General features: G+C 39.5%; 1 protein-coding gene across 1 annotated transcript in view; it reads left to right on the forward strand.

The window, feature by feature from the left end:
• Positions 1 to 19,265, forward strand: part of LOC112150692 (cell wall protein RBR3) — a 40,267-nt gene extending 21,002 nt beyond the window's left edge. The window contains exons 4-5 of the mRNA XM_024279155.2: positions 17,073 to 17,223; positions 19,190 to 19,265. Coding sequence (XP_024134923.1) covers positions 17,073 to 17,223; positions 19,190 to 19,265 — 227 coding nt within the window. The remainder of the gene's footprint in view (positions 1 to 17,072; positions 17,224 to 19,189) is intronic.
• The last annotated feature ends 2,930 nt before the right edge of the window (positions 19,266 to 22,195 follow it).

Consider the following 22,195-nt stretch of genomic DNA (forward strand, 5'->3'; position numbering starts at 1 on the left):
AGTGCTGGAACTTTCTTTACCTCCCAAATAGGGCTGCCACAAACGATTATTTTAATAGTCGACTAATCACCAATTATTTTTTCCGATTAGTCGAATAACTGGGTCTTGCACAAACTGGATGTAAAACACACATCTTAATCATCATTAGCTTTAAAGTAACTCAAAACTAGATACATAACATTACCTGTGATAATACTAGAGTGAATGCTGTCTGTAGCTGAAGATTCTGAAATTGATAGCTAAAAACGCTGAAGTTGATAGCTGAAAACGCTGAAAATAATAGCCAGCTGAAATATAAGTTTATTGCCAAATTAGCCTAAAAAACTGAAAAAAACTCAAGTTACCCAAAACAGCTAGCATACAGTTGAAATGGTAACTAAGCTGCAAAATAGCCTAAATAAACCAAAATTAGTCAAAATAGCTAGCATGTAGCTGCAATGTTAGCTAAAACACCAAATATCCTAAAAAAAAAATAATTAGCCAAAATAGCTAGCATGCAGCTCAAATGTTAGCTAAACTCCAAAATAGCATAAAAAACAAAACAAAAAAGCCTAAATTAACCAAAATAGCTAGCATGTAGCTGAAATGTTAGCTAAACCCCAAAATAGCCCAAAAAAACCTTAATTAACCAAAATAGCTAGCATGCAGGTGAAATGTTAGCCAAACTCCAAAATAGCCTCAAAAAAGCCGAAATTAACCAAAATAACTTGCATTTAGCTGAAATGTTTGCTAAACTCTAAAATAACCTAAAAAAGCCAAAATTAGCCAAAATAGCTATCATGCAGCTGAAACGTTAGCTAAACTCCAAATTAGCCAAAATAGCTTGCATGAAGCTGAAATGTTAACTAAACTCCAACATAGCCTAAGAAACGAAACAACAAAAACCTAAATTAGCCAAAATAGCAAGCATGTAGCTGAAATACTAGCTAACCTCCAAAATAGATGAAAAAACCCTTAATAAATGCCAAAAACTATCAGAATACCATTATAGCTTTCAACTTTACTACACTCTGACTCCATAAAATATAAAGTAACTACTAATCGACTATTAAATTAGTCGTCAACTATTTTAATAGTCTATTAGTCGTCGATTAGTCGACTAATCCCAGCACCCCTACTCCCAAATGGTTTTGTCAGAAAGTTAAAATTGTTCCCACTCCGGGCACAGCAAAATGTTCAAAGGAATAATAAATTATAGCAATAAATAATTTAAACTAAGCAAAATGAAATGTCAACTTTTTTCATAAAAAATTCTTAGTTCTTTTTCATGCTAAAAAGGCAAACACACAAAGGAACATCTAAATCTGTTAGTAATTAAAGTACACTTTAGGAAATAAGTGTCCTTTGATTAGATTTTTTTAGTTGCTCCATATTCTTTCAGTGGCTGCCAAATAACAGTGATTTAAAATTTGCTTTTATGCCAAATGTCCTTTGTCCTATTACTTTTATAGATGTATTTTTAAGCTTATGATATATGACTCCCAAATACAGACTACCGACCTGTCTAGTGTTCCCTGTCTACAACTAACAATAGTAGGATGGGCTCCAGCCACCCCATGACCCAAAAAGGGTTTAATAGGGTTTAGAGATCAGATGAATATATGTAGTTGATAACTGCATGGTAAAAGGTAAAAGGAGCTGCAGAAATTTAGCACAAACTGTAGTGTTTTTTTTGTCCCACAAAGAAGGTAAGAGATATTGTTTGTCATGAATGACCACAAGGACAACCAGAAAGATATTGACAGCAATTGTCTTTTCAATCATAGTATATCCCTGCAAAAAGAAGAGCGCATACCAAACAGTATACTGGATTATAAGGCGCGCCATCAATGAGGGGTCTCTTTTCAAAATGATGTCATACTGTATATACTGTTCAACAAACTATGAGTCGCATTAAGTGAGACAAGAGTGAGTCAGTCAGACTTTATTAATTGTACTCACAGTATTTCTACAACTTGTTTGTAGCACACTACACGTTGGCCACATTATAAACGTTAGCCATGTTAAAAGTGTTAGCCACGTTAGAAGCACATGCCTTGTTGGGAACATTTGTCACGGTAGAAACACTAGCCACGTTAGAAGTGCTAGCAAAAGAAAAAAAAAAAAGTGTTAGCCATGTTAAAAACATTAGCCACGTTAGAAGTGTTAGCCGTGTTAGAAGCATTAGCCACGTTAGAAGTGTTAGCCAAGTTAGAAATGCTTGCCTTATTGGAAACAGTCACGGTAGAAACATTAGCCATTAGAAGTATAAGCCACTTTATAAATGTTAGCCACATTAGAAGTGTTAGCACGTCAGAACTGTTAGCCACAATATAAATCTTGGCCACATTAGAAGCATTAGCCACAGAAGAAAAATTAGCGTTTTCAAAATACCTTGACCTTGTTTGTAACACATAAAAAAACAGACTTATACCACTAAAACAAACATTACTATGACTATGCTTATTCCCAACCTTTTTGGCAACACGTAAAAAAAAAAAAAAAAAACATGGTTTGACATCACTGCAGGATGTCTGCATAAGCGTATTCACAGTATCACTTAGAAACAGACTCACATTTTAACAGAGCACTGTGTACCTTTCAAAATTACTTCAACATCAATAGCCACAACCAGAATTAATCCATATACAGTATAAGGTACTCCAGATTATAAGGCGGACTTTTTTGAACAAAATTAAGGTATCATTGCCTTATTAACATCATTGCACTAAATATGAGTGTTTTGTACTAACACAGAAAAATATGCAGGTTTAAAGTTAGAAAAAAAAATCTAATTTTGTACCAAACATTTTTTCTTTGGGAGTCAAAAATCAACCAATTTCACTAAATTGTTAAAATAAAGCAACTTTTTATGTTAAATGTGGTTTGTGTGACTGATTTGAACTGTTTTTTAAAAATTACCTTATGTCAGAGGGGAAGGAGCTACTGACCCTAATGCCCCAGAAGTGTTTCGGAAATACATTTAGTTGCATTTTTTTTTCATTTTTAGCTTTCCTTGAAGTAAATTGCTATGTACCATTTAAAAGTAAACCAATGTTATTCTTAGCAGAAAGTGCTGTCCCTCTTCTTAACCCCAAGTTGTAAATCAAGCTGGTCTGTCCAGGTCAGGGCAGCATGTTCCTGTCAGTCTATTGACTCTCTGCTGTATTGAGCTGGTGATCTGCAACAGAGGAGCTCAACAGTGAAGAACTAGAGTTCCCTCTATCATGGTTTCTAGAGCAATATTTCCAATTTTAATCCTCAAGTACTTCTACCCATGTTTACTTTTTCTCTTTGTCTGAAGCTACATTTACACTGGGAATGTGTGGCACATTCAAGAACACGCTTAACATGGGTGTTTAAACCTGCTTTCAGCATTCAGTGTTCACATAGGCTTGTCGCTACCTGATACTAGCACATGTTCTCACAGTGGGAAGGGACTTGGTGTGAAATGTCAAAATGGTGCAAATCTCGGTTCAGGATTTTTCTTTCACAGCTCTATTCTGATAAATTAAAGAATTGCTCTCATATAATTCCCACCAGGCACATTTTTCTTTCATGATTGATTTTCAATCACTTGACTTTTAAAAAGAAGCTACTCACACGTCACTTCCAAATCCAACACATTTTCATCCCTAAAGTTGTCACATATTGAGGTTTGATCAAGGCCCCTATCAGATTACTTTTTGATGTTTTGGGTGTCCCCAACTCATGGAATTTTAACGTGCTGGCTGTTGGTAAACTCAAGTGTACGCATCTCTCGGTACCGGATGCGCACTGGTCCTCGGAACGTTTCCAGTACAGTTACCCTAACCTTAACCCAGTACTGGCTGATATCCGATACTGCATCCAGTTCATGCCCGGGACTGTGTCTAGTATCGGTTCGGGTACGGCACAGCATTTGGTCGAGTCAGGCTTTGGGTACCCGTGGGCTACGCGTTACGGTACTGGACCAGTTCTGGTTTGCGACACGGGGGTTTGGGACTCGTGATTTAATGGGAACAACCAGTGCGTCAAAATACGATGACAAAAAAAGTCAAAAAGTGACTCATAGGGGTCCTTAACCAAACGTCAGAAGGTGACGACTTGGGAGTGAGAATGTGTTGCCAAATTAGAGGCCATGATTGGTTAACACTGAACTGGTTTAATTTTTTACGCACATTCAATAGTGCCTGTTTTGTACCTAGAGATTGAAAACTGAATGTGCTATCTTAGGAGTGGGGCCATCTGGATCCCACAAGACAGGGTGCTAAACTTTTTTTTCAATCATTTTTTATTTTCAGTGGTGTCCATGGCAGACAGTAAATCTTGTAAACCTTGGTCATAGGAGGGCTAACACGTCAATGTAAGGGTAGGGTCATCTGGACCCCACAAGGTACTACAGGGGTATCACATTCACACGTAGCATTGCGTGAATGTGATTGTTTTGAACGTGGAAACCCGAAACGCACATATGTGCAGGTTTACATAGACTTTCATTGGAAGTGGTCACTTTAACAAGTGTCTCCAAGTCCAGTGTGACCGTAGCCTACCTAACACACTCATCTCTGTAGGGACATGCCAGATTCTCTGATACAGCATGTTGGACATACAATTACTTGTAAGTTTAAAATAAAAAAAAAAAAAAATGATTCCAACTTTTGAAGCTATGTTTTTCAGCAAGTAGACCCCAAAAGACAGTTATTCACCTACAAATCAGAACATTTTTGTTCCGTCTTTGTACACCGGTCGTGGCGCTGTAGTAATGCGAGCTGTTGAGAATCCTTCCTGCAGAGAGCACTTACTGTAAACACTTCTTATTACCGGGCATCCTCTGGCCCTTTCGACACCCGTACCCCTCCCTCTCCTTGGCTTGTTATCTGTCCAACTTCTCTCTTAACACCCTGACACATTCATGATGCTCGTGTGTCTCCCGCCGGGCTTGTACGTCTCCTCTCCATCTCCCTCTGTGCGTCTCAAACAGAAGTTGAAGGCCAGTGTCCGACCGGCTGACTGGGGTCCATCACTCACTGGCCCAAAAGAATCGGCAGCATGATGGATGCGCGCTGCACTGGCATCTGCAACCAGAACCCCAGTCCTGCTCTAAATCTAGAACAGTGTGCTCCCCTTGTGTGTGTGTGTGTGTGTTGAAGCTGACAAACTGCAGGCTCCCACATGTGTCTTTGAGCCATCACTCAGTGTGATGGAGTCGAACCAACACAGTGTTGGCCTACACGCCAGCTCTTCTTTCTCTATATTACTACATTTCAGTGCCGCAGCAGACAGGATGTTCTGGACATGTGAGTGCTCCTGTACTCAAGTACTTCTGTTTTCCCACAGAAGTAGAGGCAACATTTCTCAATTTAAGACGGAACAGCTCAGGAGTACTAACATCAACCATTTCACAATCTCTGTCAAGAATTAGTTTGGACAGATGTTTATTAAGTTGCCATTTCAAGAAGAAAGGATACAGTTTTCAGTTTAGATGTTTAAACAATTGCTTCTTGTTCTGCACATTTAACCCTAGAGCAATATCTCCGGTTTTCACCCGAGCAAAAGTATTTGCATGATTTCCAATTCATTGCATTTTTCTGAGTGTCATGGGTCCCGGGGTAAAGTCTCATATTTCCCAGGACTAGGAGGACCAAGGAAAAATTCTCTAGTATCATTATTTTTTTCTTTTATCTCAAATTCTTAATTTTTCTGTCATTTTCAAGCATGTTTTTAGGATCATCCTATGCTTATATTTTCCGTTTTCTCACATAAACCACAGTTGAAAATAAAATAAAGCTACTCTAACTTATCATGTGTTGTCATATTTTGATCTATTTTTTATGATAAATACTTTTTATTGGGTATATTATTCTGGGGAAAAAATTACCCAGTTAAAGTGATGATGTAACTTTTTAAGGAGAAAGCGTTCTAGGGTTAAGATTTTTGATCAACTTGCCAGGATTACCCACATTGTTGCATTTCAATAAGTAAAACTATTACAAAGATAAATAAAATATTTTTTCATAGTCGTCAGCAATGCCTTAATTTAGCATAAAGAGCATAGAGATTACATTTCTATTTTTCATTTTTAGTAAACATAAATGACAAAATATACTTTTTTTGGGTACATTGTCTATATAAAACCAAATGTACTGATAAATTCATTTTAGTGTGTTTTTGTCCATTCTTCTGTGGGGTTTCATGTTGTTTGTATTGCAAATTAACAATTTATAACTGGAAAGCTAAGTTTACATCCCTCTCAACAACGAACGTTCAAATGGCTACTTCCAATGAAAAATCTTTTTAAACTTGTGATTCAGACTTTTGCGTTCAAAACTCCTATGTTCGTGCGTATGAAATCCATGGCAACTGACTAAAACTAAATTTTTAAAACTTTAAAAATGTAACTTTTAACATTGCTATGAATTAAAACAGTCAGGAATATTATTCCAGAATAGATCAACTTAAACCTTAAATAACTTTCAATATTTTCCTCTCCATAAAATATATACAGTATTTTGTCAAAATTACGCAAGTTAGAAATAAGTGAAAGATGACATCTGGCCATTAAAAACAATAAAATAAAATGGTCTGCAGGGCCGGATATAATTACCCAGAGGGCCGGATCCTGCCCCCGGGCCTTGACTTTGGCACATGTAGAATAGAGCTTGAAAAGAAAACGCCTGAAGCAAGATTTGAGAGATTTGAGAGATTTGCACCACTTCGACATTTTGCACCAAGCCTCCTCCAACTGTTAGTGGCGAACATGTGTTAATAAACACTAGTATAAAAAAGTGTGAACGTAGCATAATATTAGCATTTTTAACATGATTTGTTTTTATAGGTTTAACAAAATTGAAATATACTGGTATGTCCTAATATTTTTAATTCAAGATAGAGAAGTGGAACAATTTTTTTCCTCTAATAAAAGATATTTAATTAAATTTTATTAAGTTTTACTTTTTTTGGACCAAAAAGTTTTGCTTCTGGGAAAAAAAGAAGAAAAATAACCTCATGAATCAGTGCTACTTTGTAAAAAAATAACAAATGGGGGTGTCAAAGTTGCATCATAAAAAGAGGGAAATTCAAATGCTCATAATTAAGGTTTAAGCATTTAATTGTGTCTTACATAAGAGCCAATGTTTAGCATGATCAAATAGACTTATGATGAGAAAAATCCCCCTCATACACACACACACACAAAGCCAGTCTTTCACCTTTATCATTTGCCCTCTTGTATGTTGTCATACTTCACCAACCTTTACACCACCCCCCCCGCCCACATCCCTATGCATTTCTGCCGCTCCCCCGGGCTTCTCCTGTGTTCGGGGTCTTGACTTGTATGATCCAGGGCAGGGGTTCACATCCCTTGTGGAATCTCGAGTTGCCCTTTAGAGATGCTCTTTCTAAACCTCCAAGTAGCCCTGTCACTAATAGAAAATGTTGTATGACATGCCCGCCCCTACACCTTCAAAAACATACCCTTGCCCTCTCTGTACTCACAAATAGCTGCACTTGTAACATGTGTAATAAAGGGGTGGGGGGGCGAGTCCTCAAGCGGACAAGCCCGCAGGCTCTTCCTCTTGATGCGTCTAAAGGGATCTGCTGATTGACAGGCAGAGTCACACCTTTGACCAAAGGCGACCCTGCGTGTGTCACAAACGTCATGGGACGCACATCAACGTGTTTGATGTGGATCAAAAGCTGACAGAGTCCAGTACAACACTGAGGTTTTGTCAGCCGTTGGTGTTGGGTCAGGGTCAAGGTTGATTTGTTGCAGAAAGTGTGTTTTTATCATGTCTTATTTACGTTATTGATGTGCTTTGTGGCTTTGGGGAGCATGTGGCTCCTCTGGAAAAAGCACACAAAGGAGCTGTTGTTCAATTATTTATCAAGGATGTTGTCTCCTCGCAGATTATTTAACATACGAAAAAAATACTTGCTGACAGAGCTTTTGACACTTAAATGATTTTACTTTGTAAGGCACTTATTTATCAAAGATATTCTTAATTAGCTCATATAACAATTTAGGAAAACTATTCAAACTTTGTTCAATATTTTCGAAGGAACAACATCAAAATCATTAATTTTGGATGTAAATTCTGACTTTTTTTTTTACAAGGAAGTCGTACCAAAACCCCTTCTTTCTTCCACCATCTTTCAACAGTCATGTGAGAAATGGCAACATTTGGCCCTACTTTCTTGACTTCAGATCAATGTCCAGAAATTTGTGGCTTGGTACTTAGGTAAATTCAAAGGATTGTGTTTTTGATGTAAAACAGAAGGCAAATTTAATCAGTAAAACACTGGATATTTGGATGTGGCAACTTCTAAAGGTTTCCTTCTTTGAGATAGTGGCTATGCAGTCAATGAATCACTTTAACAAAGATTTAAGGAAAGGTGAAAGGTTGAAGCTGGTTTGTGTCAGTGACAAGACCCTCTGACAATGTTGTTTTCTTAGCTTTGGGTCATGCAGACAATAGGGGAAATGTCCTAACCAGTGAACATATTTGCAATAAACTCCTAATGTGACGTTCACACAAATCTTAGCAACGGGTGTTCAAGCAACCATGTTCAAAGAAAATTCAATTTAATTTTATTTCTATTGCTGAATATAACAAAAAAATGCCTCTTTGGGCTTCAGAAGGTTGGTCATAAAATATAAACAATAGCTGATTGCTAAACTAAACAGACTCAATTAAACTGGTTACCTTCCTTCCCAGTAAGGAAAAACTCCTAAAAAACCTCATTCAGAAAAAAAAGAAGAAACCTTAGGGATACCCACATGAAAGAGATGCCCTCCCAAGACAGAGAAGCGATTCACCAGCACTATTAGAGAGGAATTGGCTTATCTAACCCTACAACTAATACTTGAATAGAGTTCAGCCAGATAGGACTTGAGGACAGGTGGGGGCGAGGTCCACAACCAAGACGAGCCAGAGTCGCAGTCCACAGTCAAAAACAGGAGCACAGACGATCCACCAGGAATCTCTCCCACTCTGAGATAAGAGATGACGTCAGAGACGTGGTCCACGGCCAAGAACAGGAGCACGAGCGTCCACCAGGAACCTGAAATCCCTCCCGCTCTCCCAGAGGGGAGTGAGAAAGAGGAACAACACGTGAATCGCACTGGACTAAACAGAAGCACAGAGAACTAAATTTAATAAATATGTGTATATAAACACATTTGTGCATTTCAGGTTTCCATGTCCAAAACTCCCACTTTCATCCAAGTTTTTAAGTCAGTTTTTGGACATTACGCCTATTGAATGCGCATTGAAAGTTAAACCAGTTGAACTTTGACCAGTCAGGGACCCTGAATTGGTTGTGACCTAGAGGTGGCGTCCTTTGAAATTCACGAAAGTGCCAACTGTTTGAAAATTGATCATGGAGGAGAAATTATATGACATGACTGTCATATAACTGAATTATATGACACCACGTCTTTCATTTATTGGAGTAAAACTGAAAGAAAAAACCTGGAGCAACATTTGCAAGATTTGCACCGCTTCAACTTTCGTACTTGTTATCCTCCAACTGTAGATACAAGTGCTAGAATCGAGTAGAGATGGTCCAGTGTGACCACTATAAGTTAAAAGCACATTCAGGAATATGCATTTAGTGATTCTTGAATGTGCGACATATGCCCAGTGTGAATGTAGCATTACTGTTGACAGATTTTTGTGATACTTCAGGAAATTGCAGAAATGTGTTGAGATTTTGAAGATGTTCATCTATTGTTAAAGCTGTTAATACTAGGCCATTTATGCTGGTTGAATTTGGCTATACCTATCTACAGAATCCCTCTAAAATCCATTATCTAATTCAAAAAGGCAAAAAGAAAAACAAGAGACTGGCTACTGCTTGAACCATTATGTACAAACAATACTCTGCTTTTTCAGTTTACAAATATAATGTATATGTTTAAAACTCTAACGTTATGAAATTTATACCCACTTTACTATCTTACTGTTTTATGACCAGTAAGCCCCCTTCTGCCTTTTTATATAAGGGTGTCCCACCCTGTCTTGTGGTCAGTTGAGGTTTCCCGGGTCAGCTGGTGTCTGTTACAGCTGATGGCTCCACTGCAATGATTGACGAGGCCACGAGCCAGTAGCTACCCCACCTTTTTCACCCCACTAACACTATAACCTTCTGAAACACGCCTCTATGCGGTGACATCGTCGAGCTGACGAAATCAGCCAAATGCCGGCACGAGGAGACCAACGGTTTTAGAGTGTCCTCTAGAACAGTAAAGAGCAGCTGATTGATGTTGAGTCTGTCATCACATTTACAGTTACTCTTGCTTCTCTGGAGGCCTTTCTGTTTTCAGTCTGGAGGAGAAAATAGAAAGGTGACTCATTTAGGGTTCAACTTCCATTTTTTTCTATGTGCTCAGTTGTATTTTAAAACATAAAACCCAATGCTTATTTCTGCTATTTTACATTAAACCATGAAATAACATGGCTGTGTGGAGTCCTAGGTAAAAGGATCCTGTTGAAAACATTTAGAGGTGACCATCATTAATATGTTCAAATAAGTTTGCATCCCAGAGTCTTATGGAGTCTCCAGTCCACCCAAGATTTATTTTAAAGAAGCTTTTCCATAATAAAACTTAGAGTACGGTATTTCAGAGTTTCTGATAAGTCTTTGTAGTCTCACTTGTATTTATTTTGGACGAAAAGCAATAGAATCCAATCTTTGCAGACGACTGAACGTACAGTGCCTGCATTTTTCATTGAAGGAGAGACAGTTCTCCTGCATGAGGAGCTACTTCTGTTACCCAGCAAAGATTCCATTTGGACATCAACTTTTTTTTACACTATATTACAGGTGTACATTCATAAAAGTCACATTATTTACATTAATTTCCTATATTTGCATTCTCCTCTTCAAGATCTACTAGAGACCAATTCATCTGTTTTTGATAGGGGAATTATTTTGTCACATTGGCACAAACTACCATACCCGATCTGCTGGAAATCAATCTAACATTTTGGGAAAGCCCACACAAGTACGGGGAGATTACACAAACACAGAAAAACAATTCCAATCAGTTCACTTGTTATTACCTTTTTTTTTAATTTTTTTTTACGTAGACTTTACAGCTAAAGACATAAGAGGTACTCTCAAATGGGAAATCTTTATCCATTCCAATTAATTTAAAATGCAAATGTGTCTTCATTGTGATTTGGTGTTTTGAGTTAAAAGATTCAGGATTTTTTTACATCACATAGTTTTAAGTTGGCAGGACTCTGTTGACTTTTGGGGATGGGGGTGTCAGGAGTACCTCTGTGTCAAACAGTCACAACCATACAGGCTTACATTGGGTTATTAAACTGTGATAACTCCCTTGTTAAGCGTGACGTTAGCGTGGCATCACTATCTTGAGTGAGCGCTTTGGAGCTGTGGGAGTCAGAGGATGAGCCCCAGGGGACTGGAACATGGGATAGCAGAGGGAGCAGGCACTGTCAATATTAAGATTTATTATTCGTCAGCTCGTCCCAGGAAAACGGGGAGACGAAGACCCGCTGTTCCTCGGAATTAGCCGTCAGGTACGTAGACACAGGCTTGGAGAGCGAATGGAGGATTGGAGGTTCCGTGCTGCTGCCTGTCAGGGCCCACTGTTAGAGTGCTGATGATCAGAGACGAGGCATGGAGGAGAACTTTGCTCAAAGTCAGGGTCCACACTGCTTAGATGAGGCTCAGTCATCTTAGGAGGCTGGTAGAACATTTTCAGATCCACTTATACAATGCTGTGTCTGTCTCTTCATGCTCATAAAGCTGGATCTACATTTCTGATTTGTCAGCAGTTTTGACTGGATTCCTCAGTTAGAGGATCAAACCTGCTAGAGAAGATAAATGAGAGAAACCTTTACTCTGCTTTGAAAAGTGGAGTTCTCTACATTTTACGTGGGTGTGCAGACTGTAGAGGTTGCATTTAAGCTGAACTCTGAATATTATAATTCCAAAAAAAAAACATATTTGTGTACAGTGACAGGAATACAGTTTACATGCTGCTGGAAATATTACATCATCAGCAGCCAATTGTTTCCTGATACAGCACATGTATATTGTGTCAAAAACTTTAATCCATGGGCAGAAAAATAATCATTTTTGAGACCATTATGCGAGTTTAATGTGCGATTTAGTCAATTAAATGGATGTTTCAAGTTGGTCTGCAAGTGCAACCATAGAACTTACTAACAACATCGACTAGCATCATTGACAACTAACTCAGCAGAGTCCGGATCAAAGATGTTCAAAATTTAGGACCAAAATACTAGTATATTGTAGTACATATATGTTTAGAAAGCATTCACACCATAGTGATTCTCCTGCCCCTTCCCGAATGTTTTTCTGCATGTAAAAACTCAATCAAACTTTCAGCGATTTTAGTAATCTTTCTATCAAACGTTCAGCTTGTTCAGGACATTACTGCTTGTATTTTTGGTATTCATCAACTTTATAGTTTTTGAAAGATTGAGCAAAATATGCCCCATAGGAAATGAATGAGGAATTCTTCAGAATTTAACATTTTAAGTAGATTAGCAACAAGCCTTTAAATATATTCATGGGCTATGTTTTAGTCTTTTATAGTAATTTTCCAAAAAATTGGAACTTACCTAATGTTTTAGCAACATGCTGAGGTTTTTGGCAAATTTGTTATCTACTGAGGTTTTTATAGGCTAATTTGGAGTTTAGTTCATATTTTAGGAGCATAATAACATTCTTGGGTAATTTGTTATCTCCTGGGTTTTTATAGGCTAATCTAGATTTTAGTTTGTATTTTAGCAGCAGGCTAACATTTTTGACTATTTTAGTTTACTGAGGAATTTAAGGCTATTTTAGAGTTTACCTAGTATTTAAGCTGCAAGCTAGCTTTTTTGGCTAATTTGGCATCTGCCTAGGTTTTTTGGGCTAATATGGAGTTAAGCTCATATTTAAGCAACACACTAAGTATTTTGAAAAATTGACATGTATTTGGGATTTTTAAGCAATTTTACTACCCAATTTTCAACCTTTTCAGCAAATCCCTTCAGCAATTAGAGTAATTTCATCAAACAACTTCAGCATCTTCAGCAAATACTTTCATCAAAAAATATTCACACTAGCATTATTGCAGGTAATGCAACTTTTGTAGTTCTGAAAGTCTTAACCTGATGTATACACATTAAACACCATAATCTGATGGTTAATATGACCTATTGTGAGTTAACTTTTGAGTATGTTAACATGGCTTTGTTTTGCTCTGCATATGAGCTAGTATTAGTTTCCATGTAAAATTGGTTGGTGAAAAAATTCACTATAGTTTTACTGATATCGGAGAATAAAATGTGCTTCTGCTTGGCAAGAACTAGAATTTCCACATCTTTACATCCATCTATTTCTGTACAGTGACAAAAAGAACTAGATAAGGAAGTTTGGAGAAATAAGTGGGAAAACATGTTGAACCAGCCCTTAAATGTGGCTCTGAGATGGCAAGGCAGACTACTTGCAGGAGGAGCGATGAGTGCGTGGAGAGTAGATTATCTGAGGATTCGCAGCACCGAGTCAGGGAGATGGATGGACGGTGTGTGAGCTGCATGCGTCTGCAAATGGTGTCTTCACAGTGCCGGGCGCCCCGTGCGAGGCAGGCCACTGTCAAAGGTCTATTAAGGGAAGATTGAGACCCCAGGTGTACATGTGTGAGTAAGTGTGTTTGTGTGCGCACGCTGAGGTGTTCACATGCTCATTGGTCATGGTTCTGTAGTGGAAGATTGAGACCCCATCGCTCCCAGAGCCACTCAAGCAACACAACCTGCAGTGTTTTACAATTGGCGCACCACCGTCCATCCATCTGCGCTCTCCCACACCGCTGGGCGTAAACGTGGCCGTTCACGGCAAGTGCCATCAAACTGTAGCCAAGGTGGAAACAGCTTTGTGACAGCAGTCCAGACACAAAAGGTGTCACAATGTTTTCAACAAGGGTTTAGAGGCAGATTAGGATGAGGGTGGGGTGGGTGTGCATGGGGCTACAGGGTGGGAATCGTGGCAGCACCTTTGACAAGGCCTATTTGTCATCTGCCAGGGCGCGCAAATAGCTCTGACTGCAGTACGGATGGATTGTTGGAGGAAAAGCGACTACAAGCCAGGCAACTAATCCCGAGCAATCCGACCACACACACATTTACACACACACACGTTTAGGGATCTTGTGGCTGGAGGCCTCTCCAGTGATGTGGATCCTTTCCTTACCATTTAGTCCAACTGAAACAACAACGACTGACACCTGAACAAGCTTTAACACTTAAAGCAAGATTTTAAAGCTGTGACGACCAAGTTAAATGTTTTGTCCGACACGTCTTATGCTGCATACAAACCGGGCATGTATACATTGTCTCAAGAACACACTAAATGGGCATTCATGGACGTGCTTTTAGCATTCAGTGTTCACACTGGACTGTCGCAACCTGATACCAGCACATGCACATACAGTTGAAAGAGGCTTGGTGTGAAATGTCGAAGCGGTGCAAATCTCATGAATCTTTCTCCAGGCTTTTGCTTTCAAAGCTCTGTTCCAATATATAAGACTTGGTGACAAATAATTCCAGTTGGGTCCAAGCTGTACTTTTTATTTTCTCTTAACTTTAGACGCGCATTCAATGGTTTTGTTTTGTGTGTAGATCCCCAAAACGAACTTGAAAACTTGCGTTGGTCCATGTGAACGTGAGGGTTTTGAACGCAGAAGCCCAAAACACGGATATACATACATTTACATGTACTTTTCATTGGAAGTAGCCACTTGAATGCATGTGGCCGAGCTAGGTATGAACGTAGTTGTCCATCGATTCAGTAAAAATGCTGAGTCATTTCCTTTTTTTTATATCTCTCTAAATGTTGATTGGTGACGTCTGTGAATATGCTTGTTTGTAGTCTGTATTAAACAAATAAACGAGTGACTAAGGTTTTCTTGTTTAAATGAATTCACAGGAATCAGAATGTTTTAGCTTCGTTTTTGTTTTTGGATTAGAAAACTGTGTTTGCTCTTTAGATCATATTAATGATGAGTTTGCTTTGACCGCTGTGTTGACTTGCTAAAAGTGAACAACAGCTTATGCCTAAGTCACAACTTCCCACACTGGTGAATATGAGCCTGCGGGCGAAAAATTGTGAAATCTGTGTGCAGGTGGCCAACAGGAAATATCAAAGTCAGAGATAACTCAGTGAGCCTGCTGGGCAAAAATGTACATGCACTTTTTTGTCTACGGGTATGCTGCAAGTGGCAAGTTGTAAACATTTAAACAACATATAACGGTAAGCAAGGGTGAAGTAGGTACAATACAAGAGTGTCAAACTGATTTTTCAGTTTTTAAACCCCTCGAACCTCGCACACTGTTAGAGCAGTTCAAGGGGTAAGTGTGCACTGCTTGTGCATCCCTTGCACACAGTTACAGTTAGAAATGAGGACATTTGGGTAGACAATCAGAGCATAGTTTTGTGGGCATCCTAGGGGCTCGTCTCCTGCACACCCTGTGTGTGCACGCGTAGGAAATTGCAGAGCCGTGGTGATTTGCTCAAAATGGGGAAGGGATTGTGGCAGAAAGGCAGAGTGCACATGTTTGAATGAGAGCAACCCAAGTAAAACAGTGAGGTAACAGGTAACAGAGGGGAGGAAGGGGGAGGAGTCTGGGTTCTTGGGATCAACAGAGTTTGTAGAGGGGGTAAAAATGCGTGAAGGAATTGGATTGGTTTAGTGTGCAACAAAAATGCTAAAGTCCCACTCCAATCATCTTTAGTAGTTTCTTTAGTAGCTCTACATAGTTTCTGTAGAGCGGCAATAGTTCATTAGAAATTCCCCTCTGAGTTGTGGGCAGGACTGTTGGCATGGAGTAATTCTGCCCCACTTCCCATCATCCACCTATTAACTCTCTCTCCCCTCCAGCTTACAGCCCCTCACATCCATAACCTAACATTACCGGTACAGCAAAAATGCTGAACACTGTTAGAGGTATACAAATGTACAGTTTTGAGCTAGATATCAGTTCTACAATGATTTGAATAAAGAAGAACTTTTCAACATTTAGTGCAGTGCACCTAAAACAAAAGAGCATAGCAGGAGTGTTGTACTTGAAGCTGTTTTTTTCTTTAACTTATAGGAGTAGCATTCAATGAACATGAAAAGAAACACTTTGAAAATAAAGATAGGAAAGACAGAATGAGAAAGTTGGACCTGTTCAATGGACAGATGACAAGTATATTGGTAAAAAAAGAAAAAGTTCAGGCTGAACATCTAGAGGAAGACCATAGAGGAGATTAATGGATGCAGTAAAGTAGAGCAAGAAGACAGTCAGAAAGACGGAGTGCTGTCGCTAACCAACACAGAAAACAAGTAGAGGGGGAAGAGGTACAGGAGATAATGGCTTTTTTGGGGCATAATTGGGTGGATACTTTTGAGTCTAATATTCTATTTGATGAATTTCTATCTTGAAGATTTTGCTGCAAACAGGCTGACATAAGAAATGTCTTACAACTGTGAGCAAGTCTTGGGAAGTTGGGACTAGGAATAAAATGAAAGTCTATAACCCAAAGAGGGGCTAGAAATTAAAATAAATAATATATGTGTATGATTATATATAAAATAAATAAAACTTCTAAAATGGTTTACTCTGCATTTGGTAATGCTGTAAACTGTTGTGAAGCAGACAACACCAATTCTATTGTGCACAGGAGCCAACTTGATCATAAAGCAACATGATGGATACCAAATAAATAAATAATCGTATTTTTTTCTCCTCCTGTCGTCCTGCTCTTACGCCTCTTCTCTGATGGATTTGTAAAATGATAAAATGAATGAGACTTAAAGAAAGGAGGGAGGCCGGGCAGGAGGGATGAAGGCAGCGCAGAAAGAGACAGAGCGCATGATTTATTAGACTCATAAAAATTCTGCTGCTGTTATTCCCTCATTTTTAGATGTGAAGCTTATTAAAGAGCACACCTGCCAGAGTCCTCAGACTTTTGTGTGTGCCATGCGTGTGTGTGTGTGAATGATTGTAGCTGTATGCATTTGAAATGATGTGAATGTGCATCTCTTCACGCAGACAGGATGTTTCATTCCCTCATCCTTTGTGTCTCTACAGATCCCTCCTCTTCCTCGCATCGTAGCTCCGCCTCCCAGCGGGTGTTCAGGACGCGGTATAAGATCGTGACTCGCCCGGGCTCCAGCACCACACACACCCTTAACTACAACCCAGCTCTGTCCTGGCGGGCCAGGAGGATCCATTACGCCAGGTATGATCGCCTACTTCACCCTGCACTCGGACAGATAATATATCAAGTTTTATAGTCATATATGAAAGATAATCCAGGGAAGAAGCCAGTTTACTTCTGAGTTTTGGCTTTTCCACTCAATCCCCAGTGCAGGACATTATGCTCTCAAAACTTCTCACATGTTAACTACTTCAGACACACTAATGAACATGAACACAAGAGTCAGGAATTATTAAATAGCCAACTGCCTAATTATTACATGTGTAAAGTTTTGGCTAAAGATGTCCTGGATCGATTAAATCAACTAGCAAAATGGAACTACATCGAAGAAGATGTTTGTGTTCAACTCATTGACTGTATATGAGAACTGGATACAGTAACCCCGCCCCCTCACGTTCCAAATAGGGATTACCTGCTGGCTCCAAGAAGCCAAAATTCCATAGACTTCTATTGAGAACTAAAAAGTGTTTACTCAGTCATTCTGTTTGTCAGAGTAGCCATTCTTGCCCTGATACCTTTTTCTTAACATCTTCTTTCTGATCTCTCTTTTTTAATTTTTTTCAATCTTTAGCCCAAGTTATTCAAGTTATGAACTGACCAATCAGATGTCTTAGTAAAAGCATGTGGTGCCTGCTAGCCCCACCTCACAGGCTTGATTGACAGCTCCTCTCAAGCCTGCTTTCAGTGGAAGGGGTGTGGACTTTGAACAGATCCCTTATGATTGGTGACTGTAGTTGCCCTAAAAACATAACTCGGACTGACTCGGACCAATCACTGTCAGCGGGCTCCAAAATTACAAAATCCAGAAGCAATTGTGACGGAATTGGCCTGATTTTATGAGACATCATTTTCTATGGGTTTGGTCAAAACTATCCATTGTTTCTATAATGTTTCTTATTATATGGTCTATGACTCAGACCAGTTCGGACCAATCACTGCTTACTGATGATTTCTGGTTCCGCCATAGCAGCGTCCAGTTTCGCCAAAAAATGGTGCTGGAGATTAGCCATTTTCTATAGGTGATGTCACACTAACTCAATCCAGTTCTCTTATGCTGTCAATGCTTCAATTTCGTCACACAATGCGTCATGTCATATGTGCTGTATCGATTATTTAATCAATATATTGTAAATATGGTTTACATAAGAGTGTGTAATTCCCTTAAAACTGTTAAGAAAAACCCCATATGGATGGGCAGGTCACAAGGTCATTTGCAATAATAATTAAACACTTCATTTATGATTTTAAATAATATAAAATGTATTATGACAAAGCATATCTTTAACCAAGATAAACTTTTGACTTTACATATATGTAACGGATATATCCGTCAGTGGGAGGAGCTTATGCAAACAAGGCATTTGGAGGTGAAATGATTTCATTATGGGAATGCATGAGCAGAAACCCTAAAATAATGATTCCCATAAAGAAATATGTGCATAATAAGTCTCCTCCCCATCACTCTCAGAGAATGCAGACCTGTGGGGATTACTGCAGTTTGTGTTTTGCTGTAATTTTTGTTGGCGTTAAGCGTGTTTGCATTCATAATTTCCTCCTCTGCCTGCGTCATTTGTGAAATCCAGATTCGGTGAGACTGAGGAGTCTGATGTGCGGACGAACTTGGCCTCTGGTGACTTATTACTATTCATTTAGCTGCTGCAGTAAATATTGATTCATCAAGGGATTTTCAATTTGAGCTTCTTGACGTCCAGTGAAATATCACCATGTGTGGAGAAGTGTGCGGGGAGATAGAGAGGGAGGGGGACAGGTTAGGTCCCTTAAGGGGCGGGGAGGTACCCCCCCACCCCCCCCCTTCAATCACCCACTTGCCTCTCATTCTTATCTGTTTAACTCTGAAGCCCAGCAGCACTTTTATCAGCTTGGAGCTATTGAGTACATCGTGAGCTCATGTTTCTTTGCTCTTAACTTTGAAGCAGTGCTCTTCATCTCCGGCGTGATCAGACGGCAATGATCCCTGTCCGCACAGGGAGTCGCCTCTTAACCTGCACGTTTGCTCACAGCCAGATGCAGACCAGACCCTCGTTCTGACCCATGTTCTCTGAAGCTCAGGTGAACCTGATCTTCAGAGCTGGTATGACCTCAAATATTTACAGCATTGGTCCAAAAGAATTTACCCACTCTGATGTGTTTTTTTTCTGATTGCTTTTTGCACTGAATGGTTCCAAACTTTAAACACATTTAAAAATGTCACAAAGAGGGGCGGAGCCAGAACATTTTGTATGGGGGCAGGAGGGGGGCAGAAGACTTTGGAAGGGTGGCAAATGAGAACAGCTGAGTCGAAGGTCATTGTAGTTAAAAGGTTAAAAAAACACTCATGCCTCAAATACAGAATGTTTTTATTAATATCAGAACAGCAGTTCTATGAGCTAAGGTGCTATTAGGAAAATGTAAAGAAGGATGTATTGATGATTTGTCAGTGATGATTCTATTGACTCTAGAATTGGGGGGGTGACTGTCTGCCTCTGGTCACAGGGATAAGTGAACAAAAAATATAAAGTTTTCTAAACCTGTCTAGCCCCATGTGATAAATTAGATGTTTCAAACTTGATAAACTACAGTCAAACCGCCCCTGCAATGTGTGTTCAAGCAACCACTTTCAACAAAAAGTCTATGTAAATGCGCGTAGATGCACTTTTGAGGTTTCTGCGTTTAAAACTCGTATGTTCATGTGTCACTACGCAGGTTTTCTGGCTCTACATAGGAAATGTGTGGCAACTGAAAGTGTGTTGAATGTTAAACCAAGTTGAACTTCTTTGACTATTCAGGCACTCAGATTTAGTAATGACATATGGATGGCGTCCCTATTCACTCATGGACATGCCAACTGTTTAAACATTTGTCACTGAGGAAGGATTTATAATTGCAGTTTGTTCTCAGCCAGAATTTTACGAAACCAAGTCTTTCATGTATCCGAATAAAGCTGTGAAAGAAAAAGCCTGGAGAGACAATTCACGAAATTCGTATCGCTTCAACATTTCACACCAGGCCTCTTCCATCTGTGAGAACATGTGCTAGTATCAAGTAGCAAAAGACCTGTGTGAACACCAGATACTAAAAGCAGGTCCTTAAACCCATGTTAGCCGTGTTCTTGAATGGCGGCAGACATAATGGTTTGGATTTTTCTACGCTTTTCCAGAAGCTTATAATGCATGTCAATTTTTTATTCACACCACATTCATACTTAGTGACAGTAAGCTAATGATGTAGCCACAGCTGCCCTGGGGCGGACTGACAGAGACGTGGCTGCCAATACATGCCTACGGTCTCTCTGATCATCGCTGGATATCAAGCACATTTACACACTAGTGTCTTCCCCAAAGAGACAACAACAGTTGACTTGGTAAAGCGAGGATCAAACCTCTGATCCTACATTCATGAGGCGACCTTCTCAACCACCTGAGCCAATGCTTGCTAGTAAACAGTAGCAAAAGAAAGAGAAGAACCGCCTCCCTGCTTGTCCAGGTGTCACATACCCGGTATGAATACAACTTTAGCCCAATCCCAATTCTTCCCTTTTCCCTTCCCCTTCATTTGAAAGGGCAGTTTTAGTGCAAGTCGTGTCTGGGTTATTTTTTTTCTTTTTAATTTTACCCTCCAAGCGGAGGGATACAAAGTCCTCCGTTGCGAGGCTAAACCGCGTCGCGCTGAGAAGAGCTTTTCTTCACATGGGTGCTCTCTGAACTACAGAAGTTTACATTTAAATGTATGTAATGACTTTTTGTTAAAGCATGACCTTTTAAAGTTATAAAACGCTGTAGTCATGTATATTTAAGCGCTGGAAACTCCATGCTAACGCTAACGGGCCGGCGATTATCTGTGATGTTATCGAACGAAAGTGATGTCTGAAATTTGAGACATTATTTTTCATAACTCTCCGTTTGGAGGGATAAATGAAGGGGAAGGGAGAAGAGAAGAATTCGTATTTTACGTTATTGTCCATCATCGCTAAATCAACTTTAGTTTTGGGTCTGATAATTTCTTAAATTTTTTTTTCTTTACATTTTAGTTTCAGATGACATTAATAGACAGATTTAATAAAAGGCTTTGACGAGACTAGATCTTAGAATCTAATTTTTTTTATTTTTTTTATTTTATGTTCGTTTTGATCAATTTAGAGATGGAGATTTGACTGAATAACCTAAATCTTTGTTCAACTTTCTGATGGGAAACATTATCCTTCAGGTTTCTCTGGTTTTCTAGCTCCTGAACCCCTCACTGTCATACCACCACCTCTGTGTTTGACTGTTGTTAACAGAGTTTGTGCATTTCCTTTCAGTCTGTAGCTTTAACCAAGAGAACTGTGATTTAATGCTGGTAGACAGTTTGAAAGGAGGATGGGGGGGGGGTCTCCTCACTAGAAAATAGATATAATCCTGACATTAACTCCATTAATAGTATCAAGCGCTGAATTAAGAAAGCAGTTAAGCATGCACTCAGGAGGATAAGTTACAGCCCTCCTCCCCTTCGTGAGCCTTTCTTTAAATTGTGTTCCCCCCACCCCCACCCCGTTACTTCTTCTTTTCTTTGCCGTTGCGTTTAAAAACAGTTCCCCTCACTTTCCTCCATATTTCTTCGTCGTATTTCTTTCAGAAACGTTAAAGCCGCAGCGCGGCGGCACCGTCCAAGCTCCTCAAAAGTACACTCTCCGAGCGGGCGGGCGGGCGCGCACACACCGCCGGTACGGGCGCTCATCTTCTTTATTGCTTCAGTATCGATCAGCACAGGATGTAAGAGACTGGGCAATAAAGTGAAGCTGCGCTCCTTCCCCGCTCCACTCCTTTTGCCTCCACATTCAGCCCCCTTTTACCCCCCACCTCCCCCGTTCATTCATTTACTCATTACCTCTCACATGAGTCATGTGCTCCTCGCTGACACTTGTGTGTTATGATCCTGCATGCAGCTCTCTTCAGGTGGGATTTGATGGCATGAGCTTTATTTATTTTTTTAAGTAGAAGAAGAGCAGCAATACTCC

This window comes from Oryzias melastigma, linkage group LG4 (assembly GCF_002922805.2).
Source record: "Oryzias melastigma strain HK-1 linkage group LG4, ASM292280v2, whole genome shotgun sequence".
Classification (NCBI taxonomy): Eukaryota; Metazoa; Chordata; class Actinopteri; order Beloniformes; family Adrianichthyidae; genus Oryzias; species Oryzias melastigma.